We start from the raw sequence: 11,075 nt of genomic DNA on the forward strand, positions 1-11,075 counted from the left end.
GTGGTGCTGTCACATCCCCATGTAGTCTGAGCATCTGACTTTTTCTTACAATGTGGAAGAAGGCCATTCGGTTCATCGAGCCCACACTGACTCTGGAGAGTATCCCACCTAGAATCACCCCTTACTGTATCCCTCTAACTTTGCATTTCCCATGGCTAATCCATCTAACCTACACATACCTGGACACGGAGTAATTTAGCTCAGCCAATCCATTTAACCTCCACATCTTTGGACTGTGGGAAGAAACAGAAGCACCCAAAGGAAATCCACACAGACACAGGGAGAATGTGTGCAGTTTGCACAGTCGCCCGCGGCTGGAATCAAACCCAGGTCCCTGTTGTTGTAAGGCCACCATGCTAACCGTTGAGGCACCGTGCCGCTCTAAGTGTGCTTATACCAAAATCTAATATTTTGAAATAGAAACCAACTGGGCACAACTGAACACCCTTGTGACCTTAAAGGACAACTTATAAACTGCAAAACTGTACCTCATGAAAACATACTTCAGTTTCCAGGTTACACCTCAATGTTGTATTTGCACACTGCTTTTTCACGATACTGTCTAAACATACCAATTCTGCCCAGACTGGTGTCCCAACTTTCACTATCCATAAACCTCCACTGCCAACACACTAACTCTCTAAGAGATGTAGGTTGCCAGTGTTTGAGACATTAGGGTAAAATCCAGCATTTCAGAGGTGCCAAAATCTTATAGTTGTGAGCTGAAAATTAGATTTCAGTGTTAACACATTTAAGAAAATGCAGTACTGTGGATCAGAGAATACTGCATTATAAAAGCATCAAGTAGCTATGGCACAGAGAACACCAGCAATTCAACTTGTAATGCACTTACAAGCAATGGCTTGGATATTCTGCAGTGAATGTACATTATAATTGTATAATTATTCTATTTTTATATTCAAATTAATGGACTCTATAACTGTTGTTATGTTAGCACAAACAATTCAACACAAGATGGTGGCACAGTAGCGACTCATTTTTACGTTCTATCTGTAAGAACACATTATACATTTTCTGAATGAATTAGTGTGCTCTCATATTCAGTTCCATAAACTGAGAACAAAAATTTGTTACAATATCTGAAAACCTAATCCATACCAATGTAGTCATGTACTAATAACTTGCCACATACAAGATATTTATTGCACATGGAACATTTTCACATACTTAAGGTTTACTGTAATGTTGATACAATTAAATATTTAAAATGGTATTTAAGACAAAACTTACATAACAACATTACATAAGTAAAGTTCTTCAGTATTTCCAATTTTACATCTAGCTAAATTTTCTGATTGCGTGCATGCTGACAAGTTTAACAAGTCGTTATTTTTCACTTACACAAGTAAATTTTGCAGTTTTTGTTAAACTGTCCAGAAAACTGCTACAGATCTTCACTTCCTAAATGAAAAGTTATGAATTTGAAAAAACAGAAACCGAGTAAATGGATTTTTTTTTCAATTCTAATGGGCATAAATTAATTCTTGTTCATTAAATCCAGATCAAAGAGCAGCTGCAGTCTTGAAGTCTTCTAGAAGTATCTGCAGTGGAACTCAACTGCATGGATATAGTATCTTCTATCATTCACTCATCCGGAAGAGACTTTAGATTTTCAATCAATTTGTCAACCTTAGGGTGGGGGAAAATGTCTACAATGTAATAAGTGAGATAAACGTACGCAAAATATAATCTATAATTGATACTGAGTGAAGCAGTGTGATCTTTGTTGAATCTTTCAGAGAATTATTTTAAAACATAGCTGGCACTGTTGACATTATAGTTTCCTCTCTGTATTGCCTATGCAAGATGAATCTGGGCAGTTTCAATCCAGTTTCCAGTAAGCATAAAACAACCCATTATAATGTTTTATTTGGCAATTGCCTAGAAAATACTTTCACGGAAGTATAGAGCCATTTAACTTCAAAGTATGGAAATCAAGTACAATAAATTTTGACTAAAAGCCTTTTTCAGTGTCTACAGAATATATCATGAAATAGTAATTGAGGTCAGGAATCTATCTGCAACATAGAAGGAGGCCAATCAGCTTTGGTAGCCTGTTCCACCATTCAAAAGATCATGGCTAGTCTGATTGTGGTCTCAATTCCTCTTTATGCGCCCTCCAAAACCTTGCTTTCTTATCTCATACTTGGGTTTCTGAAAACAAGAACTGTTCCTCCAGTGTCATTAAGGACAGACCAAAGACTGAAACTGAGTGTTCACTAACATTAAGAAGTGCATATCTCAATAAAGTCATAGAGGGCCCAGTGCAAATTGGCTTACATTTTCACCTATCATATAATGAACAACAGGGACAATATACTTACTGTAACGAACCAGTAGGAATTAACTCGGTAAACCAGTCTCGATATAAATCCCATCTGACTGGCTGGAGCCAATACATGCAAGTGCAAGTGAGTTATTGTACAGAATGGGGGCAGGTGAAAGCCCAGCCTGTAAACCAATCCAATACTTTTGTAACAATTCTGATGATAATCTGGGATAGCACAAAAATCACAGCATAAAGCTTCAAAGAGAAAGCTGAACTAAGGCAATTAAATTCATCCAGAAAATATTACATTTATTCATGTTAAAATTTATAGCTTCAGTGTAATTTAAATAATAAACTTGTGAAAATAATGCAACCAAAGTTATAGGTAACTTCAATGTTTATTGTAAAATTAAAAACGAAGAGATGTTAATGTGCTGGGTGTTATTTTAATACTATTTTGTTATTGCCATTTGCAGTTCTTTACAGAATGTTTAGTTAGACAGAGGGGATAATTATTCAGTAGATTACATCACAGCACATGCCTGCGAGTAGCATGTAAATAGGCAATATTTCTCACAGTAACTGTGTGCTAGCTTCCGTAAGCAATGTAATTTATTCAGCTACAAAGTGAATACCAACACATTTCAATGAATGTTGCTTCACACAATTCAACTTAAATATTCACTAAATCATAGTTTATTATTTTTAAATGGTCGGAGCTTTGTGCATGCCTTTTTGGAAGATTACATAAAAAAAACCATAGGTAGCTATCAAACAAACAAATGTCATAACCATAACTTTTTCAGAATCATATTTGGTTATCAAGCACCCCTTTTATATTCTGGAGTACTGTACATACCTTATATCTGCCAGGTCATTCATGCCATTTTGTTGCAGTACACTTTTTCCAATGTTCACCATCTTTTGAACTATTCATTAAAACAATTTTGTAATTAGTTATAGCATAACATAACCAAAAAGCATGTACACTAAAAGCAACATGTAAAATAAAAACAAATAATGTAAAACTACAATTTACTTTTCATAATTTAGAACATAGTCCTCTCCCATTTTATCAGCCAGTTGTTCAATCACTTTCCAGGCACACGCAGGCAATGGGTCAATAAGGTACCTTACTACATCTCATTCCTACTACTGGGACACTGGTAAAATTAAGTAGCCCACAAATAAAGGCAGTACCTAGTACTGGCAACATTAGGACATGAGTTAAACTGAAAGATCACTAATCATCTTGTCCCTCTGAAATGCTAACACAGAGCAGACAGCAGTCACAACAACAAAACACGGCAAAACATTACAAAACAAACAGGAGAAAATTAATATTGCATCCAAAGGCTTACACAAGTCTGCTTTGTATTTTAAATAAGAATGTAGAAAATTGCCCAAGTATGCCCCGTACACAAATAACAGAACAAATCCAAACCAGCCAATTGCCACCCTATCAATTTATTCACAATCATCAGTAAAGAGATGGTCGGTGACATCAACAATGCAATCAAGCAGCACTTACTCAGCAATAACCTGTTCAGTGACGCCCAGTTTGGGATCCACCAGGGCCACTCAGTTCCTGACCTCATTACAGCATTGGTTCAAACACGAACAAGAGAGCTGAACTCCATTGGTGAGGTGACAGTTATAGTCCACATTCAGTTGAGTGTGGCAAAACACCCAAGCAAAACTGGAATCGATGGGTATTGGTGGCAAACTCTCCACTGGATGATCTCAAAACTGACACATAGGAAAATGGTCATGGTTGTTGGAAATCAATTATTTCAGCTCCAGAACATCTCTGCAAGAGTTCCCCAGTGTGGTATCCTCAGCCAAACCAACTTCAGCTGTTTTATCCGTTCCCTCCATCGTAAGGTCAGAAGTGGAAATGTTTGCCAATGAGTGCCCAATATTTAGCACCATTTGTAACTCCTCAAATACTGAAGCAGTCCATGCTGAAATACCACAAGATCTGGACAATATCCAGACTGGGCTGGCAAATAGTAAGTAACATTCACTCCACACAAATGTCAGGCAATGATCATCTCCAATGAGAGATAATGTAATCATCACCCCTTGACATTCATTAGTGTCACCATCACTACTACATCATCATTCCCCACTCTCAACATCCTTCGGGTTACCAGTGACCAGAAAGTCAACTGGACTCATCACATAAACACAAACAGCAGATCAGAGGCTAGGAATTCTGTAACAAGTAATTCACCTCCTGACTCCCCAAAGCCTGTCCACCATCGACAACATGCAAGTCAGGGGTTTAATAGAATACTCCCCACTTGCCTGGATAGGTGCTACTCCAACAATAATTAAGAAGCTTGATAGCATCCAGGACAAAGCAGCACTCTATCTACAAGCAACCACTCCCTCCATGGGCAATGCTCAGCAGCTATGTGTACTATCTACAAGATACATTGCAGAAGTTCACGAAAGATCCTTCCAAACCCCTGACCACTTCTGTCGAGAAGGACAAGGGCAGCAAATAACACAGGAACACCACATCTGCAATTTGCCCTCCAAGCCACTCAGCATCTGACGGAAATATATTGCGGTTCTTTGACTGTCACTCGGTCAAAATTCTGAATTCCCTCCCCAAGGGCATTTTGGGTCAAACTACAGCATATGGATTGCAGTGGTTCAAGAAGGTAGCTCACCAGCTCCTTCTCAAAAGTAACTAGGGGACAGCCAATAAATGCCGGCCCAACAATGATGCCCATGCCCACGAGTGAAAAAGATCAATTTAATATCCCTGCCCTTTGTTATTAGTCCATCCAAGATAGTGCAATATTATGCACAGATAATTGGGTATGCTAAATGTGATTCAAATTACTGAAAGTGATCACTGAAGACAAGTACTGTAGCACACTGACGACAAATACTGTAGCTTGTGCACCATTCCAACCAGAATACATCCGTCATTCTGTGTAAACAAAAGTTTATACTACTGCTGATACTACAAAGCATCAAATATTACACAAGGAAAAATAAATCAATATTGCCACATATGCAATCCACATACTGGGGTACTCAGGTAAGCTATAATTCAACAGAAGCCGTTTACGAGACAAGGGTGCTAGTAGAAGCTTGTGCTGGAAACGGAAATTAAATAGAATTTTCAGATGTGACCATTACGCAATCATATCACCAAACTAATCATTTATATTTAGGACTTAATGCATCTATTGCATTTAAACTCGCTCTTTGGCCTATCAGAGTTCATCCAAAGAGCTGTATTTTTGAAGTACGTTCACAAAATGTATTTATAAAGCCTCTACAAGCACAGTTCAAATGAAAGATAATGAAGTGTTGTTATATGATCTGAACAACAAAGTGAATGCAATCTCACCCACTGATATATGCTCCTTCTTCAGAGATTTGCAATTTGCAATGTGTTTTCTTGGTACAACAAGATAATGATGGGGCGCACCAGGGCGAATGTCCCTAAAGCAAGCAAACTGGTCATCCTGCACAAAAACAAATTAGCATTTTAATATCTCTGATGACTTACTTAATAAAGATCGTGTCACTTAAGAAATAAATGTGGTCTTTTGGTCATAATTATTTTAAATTTCTCAGCTACATATCCATTTGATACAGCTGGTTAAAATATAAAAGCAAAATTCTCCATTCGTTCAAGATCTGAATTGCTGGAAGTGGTTAGGTCTACCATCATAGCATATACTTTCTTTTATTCATTTATAGGATTTCACTAGCAAGGCCAGCATTTAATGTCCATCTCTAACTGTTCTCAAAATGGCAGAGAGATGTCTTTTTGAACTGTTGAAACCACATGACGGAGGGAGGGGATTCTTCGAGTTTCACGTCAAAATCATTCTGACTTGGAAGATAAAATGTTGTTTGTAGTATACTATGCTCTTGTTCCTGTAAGTGATAGAGGTTGCAGGTCAGGAAGGTGGTTTCGAAGGTGTCTTGCAGGCTGCTATTGTGCAGCTGTCATCAGGCACTGGCATTATAAGGAGTGAATATTTAAAGTTGCAGGTAGGGTGCCAATCATGTTCTGACCTGGATGATGTTGGGCTTCCTGAGTATTGTTGGAGCTGAACTAATTTAGTTAAGTGGGAAGTATTAAATCACACTTCTGTCTATTTTGTAGATCCCTCTTCAATTTCAAAATGCTCTATATAATCTAGCTGTTTGACTGGGCTTTTTTTCCCTCCTTGGCTTCCCCTTCAAATTGGGCAACTACCCTATAAAGAGTTGTAAAGGATTCTTTTGAAAGTGTAGCTTCTACACAATGCAAAATGGAATATGATCATGCATTATGATTTGTAGATATTCTAAATGTAAATTTAATTGTAAATTATTTTTAGTTGAAGGTTTATCAGATTAGTTGCACAAATGTTGGAGAAACTATTCCCATTCATAATATAATCAAGACCCACAGGGCACAGATTTAGTGTCTTTGTAAAAGAAGTAAATGCAAGATGAGAGAGAACTTTTTTCCCACAATGAGATATTAGGGTCTGGAACGCACTGCCTAGATGTGGGGCAGATTGAATTGTGGCACTCTGGAGTGCTTTAGATGATTATTTGAAAGAAACCAATGTGAAGGATTATGTAGCAAAGGAAGATTGTGACTGCACCATTTTAGCTTAGTGCCAATGAAGTGAATGGTCTCCTTTAGTGCCATAACAAAACTGCAATTCTAATACCAATCATGTGAAGCAGTTGTCCACACAAAGCAGGAAAAATCAACCAGCCAATTATCACCCCATCAGTCAACTCTCAATCATCAGCAAAATGATGGAAAGGGTCATCCACCGTGCTATCAAGCAGCACTAAGCAGTAATCTGCTGGTTCTTAATTTGGCTTTCAGCACCACTCAGCTCCTGACTTCATTACAGCATTGGTACAAACATGTGCAAAAGATTTGAACTCCAGAGGTGAGTTAGAAGTTGAGGTGAGGTTGTCCTTGATACCAAGGTTGTATTTGACCAACTGGGGCATCAAGGAGCCCTAGCCAAACTGGAGTCATGGGATTCAGGACAACTTTCCACTGATTGGAGATAAAGGAAAATCATTGTGGTTATTCAAGGTAAATAACCTCAGTCTTGAAACATCCCTGCAAGCGTTCCTCAGGGTTGTCTCCTGGTCCATCTTTATCTAATTCAATGACCTTTCTTCCATCACAAAGTTAGAAGTGGGAAGGATCGTTAATGATTGCAAATATAGCATTCAGCATCATTTGTGACTCCTCAGATAGTGAAGCAGGGCACACAAGTGCCAGCCATGGATTACCTCCAACAAGGGAGAATCTAAACCATCATCATTTGATATTCAGTTTGTATTACCATCGCTGAATCCTTGATTATTAACATTTTGTGGTTTGCCGTTGATCAGAAACTGAAGTTGTCCTGCTATATAACTATTGTGGCTACAAGAGCAAATCAGAAACTCAGGAAATAAAAACCAAAAGTACTGCGGATGCTGTAAACCAGAAACAAAAACAGAAGTTGCTGGAAGAGCTCAGCTGGTCTGGCAGCATCTATGAAATCAGAGTTAATGAGTTCAGAGGAAGGGTCACTGGACGTGAAAAATGAACTCTGATTTCACAGATGCTGCCAGACCTGCTGAGATTTTCCTGGAATATCTGTTTTTGTTTCAGAGATTAGGGATCCTGCATTGGGAAACTTGCTTGCTAACTCCCTAAACTTCACCACCATATTCAAGGTACACACTGGCATTACTGAATGCTCCCGACTACGTGGATGGCTGCAGCTTCAACACTCAAAAAAGCTTCATAGCCTTAGGTCAAAGCAGTCTATGTGACTGTCCCCATATGGAATACTTTCAATATTCAATCCTTTTACTGAGGCACAGTAGCAGCAGTGTATACCATATACAAGATGTACCAAATACATAGGAACATCACTACCTACAAGTTTACTTCACTTCTAAGCCATTAGCCTCACTCTGAATTTTCTTTTCAGTCAGTCATGGGATGTGGGCATCTCTGGCTAGGCCAGCATTTATTGCCAACCTCTAATTGCCTGCAGGGCAGTTAAGCGTCAACCATATTGCTATAGGTCTGAAGTCACACATTGGCCAGACCAGCTGAGAATAACAGAGCTCCTTCCCTAAAGGACATTAGTGAACCAGATAGGTCTTTCCCCGACAAGTGGTAATGATTTCATGGGTGTTACTAAACCCTTAATACCAAAATACTTATTGAATTGAGATTCCACCATCTGCCATGGCAGGATTTGGACTAGAGTCCCTGGAACAGTAGCTCAGTTTCTAGATTTACAGTCTAGCAAACATCACTGGGCCATTGCTTCTCCCAGGCAAATATATCACTGTTCCTTCAATGTTGCTTGGACAAGATCCTAGAATGATTTTCCTAACAGAATTGTGGATCTGCCTGCACCAAATGGACTGCAGTGGTTCAAGAAGGCAGCCTGAAGGCAACATGTCACAAATATTACTTGCCACTTGTCAGTGCAAACCTGGCATTATCCAGGTGCATTTGAACTTGGACTGATGCAGAATCTGATGAATCTCAAATGGCGCTAAATATTGTGCAATCACCCTAAGGAACTCCTGCTGTGATGTTCTAGAGCTGAGATGACTGATCACCAACAATTATAACCAACTTCCTATATGTCAGGTACAAGTCCAAACAGCTGAGAGTTTGCACCCTGCTTCCCATTGCTTCCAGTTTTGCTTGGGCTCCTCGATGCAACACCCTGGTTGAATGCAGTCTGGATGTCAAGGAATGTCATTCTCACCTCGCCTCTGGAATTCAGCTCTTTTGTCCACGCTTGAACCAACGGTTTAATGAGGTCAAGAGCTGAGTGGCCCTGGTGGAACCCAAACTGGGCATCGCCGAGCAGATTATTGCTGAGCAGCTGCTGTTGATGGCACCTTCTATCACTTTACTGATGATTGAGAGTAGACTGATGGGCTGGTCATTAGCTGGGTTGGATTTGTCCTTTTTTTGTGTGTACAGGACAATATGTGTACCTGGGCAATTTTCCACATTGTTGGGTAGATGTTGTAATTGTACTGAGCCAGTTTGGCTCAGGAACTGGCAAGTTCATTGGGCTTAAGTCTTCAGTACTAATGTCCGTGAATGTCAGGGCCATACCACCATCTTACCCACAAATACATTGTTTTCACACACACACACACGTTTGTGGGTGAATTTGTACTTGCAGACTTACATGTTATTTTGCTCAAAAATTGTATGAATCCATATAAGAATATGTAAATCCAATTTTTAGATTAGAATCAGTCTGAACATTGGGGCACAGACAGTCTCACACCTTCAGTGCATTATCTGGGCTAACATGGTTAAAGTTCACATGAAAATGTAACATTAAGAAAGTTTTGCATGCCCATTCTAAAAGATGAGCGACTTAACAAACAATCCTGGTATTTTTCAATATATAATTTCAGTTACATCACACTGTAAACTTTTGCTATAAATTCTGTGACCTACGATCTTATACTCCACAACCACCTGATGAAGGAGCAGCACTCTGAACTAGTGCTTCCAAATAAACCTGTTGGACAATAACCTGGTGTTGTGTGATTTGTAACTTTGTCCTCCCCAGTCCAACACCTGCGCCTCCACATGCTTTTCTTTAAACAGCACAGTGGTTAACACTGCTGCCTCACAGCGCCAGAGACCCGGGTTCAATTCCCGCCTCAGGTGACTGACTGTGTGGAGTTTGCACGTTCTCCCCGTGTCTGCGTGGGTTTCCTCCGGGTGCTCCGGTTTCCTCCCACAGTCCAAAGATGTGCAGGGTCAGGTGAATTGGCCATGCTAAATTGCCCGTAGTGTTAGGTAAGGGGTAAATGTAGGGATATGGGTGGGTTACGCTTCGGCGGGTCGGTGTGGACTTGTTGGGCCGAAGGGCATGTTTCCACACTGTAAGTAATCTAATCTAAATAAATGTTTCAAACACTTCCGCCGCCTCACCCAATGCAGCAAATCCACCGACTCCTCTCTATTCCCGATTCTACAAAAGATGCATTTTTTATCAAATTCCGGATAGGCCGCTCCCGAGGCCCCGGCCTCAGACTTTTCTGCGGCCGCAACCGGGCCCGCAGTGTCCCCATCATCCCCGACACCAACCGCCGCCATGGCAACAGCGCCGATCAATGGAGCCCGGAGAACACCGATCCGCACCGACCAATGGAGCCCAGAGGCCGCCCATCCGCACCGACCAATCGAGCCCAGAGGGCACCGATCAATGGAGCCCAGAGGCCGCCCATCCGCACCGACCAATCGAACCCAGAGGACACCGATCCGCACCGACCAATCGAGCCCAGCGAATATTGATGCCTAGCCACCTCTCGTGAGACTGCTGCTTCCGGGGACAGAGGATCCTGAAAGTATTCAGCAGCGTCTGAGTGAAGAAGTGTTTCCTTATTTTTTATTTCAATCCCGAATGACTTGGTCATTATTTTAGAATGTATTCCCTAAGTCCAGACTCCCCTGCCATTGGAAATATCCCACCTACATTTGCCCTGTCAGAATTAGATCATTTTCTATTCTTCTAAATGCTGGAGGATAAAGGTCCAGTCATGAGGATCATTTACCATGGTCCTAAAGACAATACTTTATAAAGGGTGAAATGTTAGAAACTGTGGAGGACCAAAGAGACTTGAGGGTCCAGGAATATGGAGCATTCCAATGCTTTGAACCAATACAGTAAAAATATCAAAAAGGCTCAAAATACTGGCCTTTAATACCCACAGATCCAGAATACAAGTCAGGCATTGGCTGTTC

General features: G+C 40.3%; 1 protein-coding gene across 1 annotated transcript; it reads right to left on the reverse strand.

The window, feature by feature from the left end:
* Positions 1-239: 239 nt before the first annotated feature.
* On the reverse strand, positions 240-10,527 carry hint3 (histidine triad nucleotide binding protein 3). Its single transcript, XM_043683911.1, has 5 exons — positions 10,263-10,527; positions 5,664-5,781; positions 3,150-3,219; positions 2,346-2,472; positions 240-1,650 (listed from the first exon to the last, which is right to left on the reverse strand). The coding sequence occupies exons 1-5, from the start codon at positions 10,425-10,427 to the stop codon at positions 1,606-1,608; spliced, it is 525 nt and encodes a 174-aa protein (XP_043539846.1). The 5' UTR covers positions 10,428-10,527; the 3' UTR covers positions 240-1,605.
* Positions 10,528-11,075: the final 548 nt, after the last annotated feature.

This window comes from Chiloscyllium plagiosum, chromosome 3, assembly GCF_004010195.1.
Source record: "Chiloscyllium plagiosum isolate BGI_BamShark_2017 chromosome 3, ASM401019v2, whole genome shotgun sequence".
Taxonomy (NCBI): Eukaryota; Metazoa; Chordata; class Chondrichthyes; order Orectolobiformes; family Hemiscylliidae; genus Chiloscyllium; species Chiloscyllium plagiosum.

What these genes read in the sequence shown, in the direction of transcription:
- hint3 (XM_043683911.1), bottom strand. Translation starts at nt 10,427, where the DNA reads ATGGCGGCGGTTGGTGTCGGGGATGATGGGGACACTGCGGGCCCGGTT. An exon ending in AATGACCTGGCAGATATAAG is followed by an intron (nt 2,473 to 3,149) that starts GTATGTACAGTA and finishes ATTGGTTTACAG; the next exon opens with GCTGGGCTTTCACCTGCCCC. An exon ending in ATTCCTACTGGTTCGTTACA is followed by an intron (nt 1,651 to 2,345) that starts GTAAGTATATTG and finishes CCCCACCCTAAG; the next exon opens with GTTGACAAATTGATTGAAAA.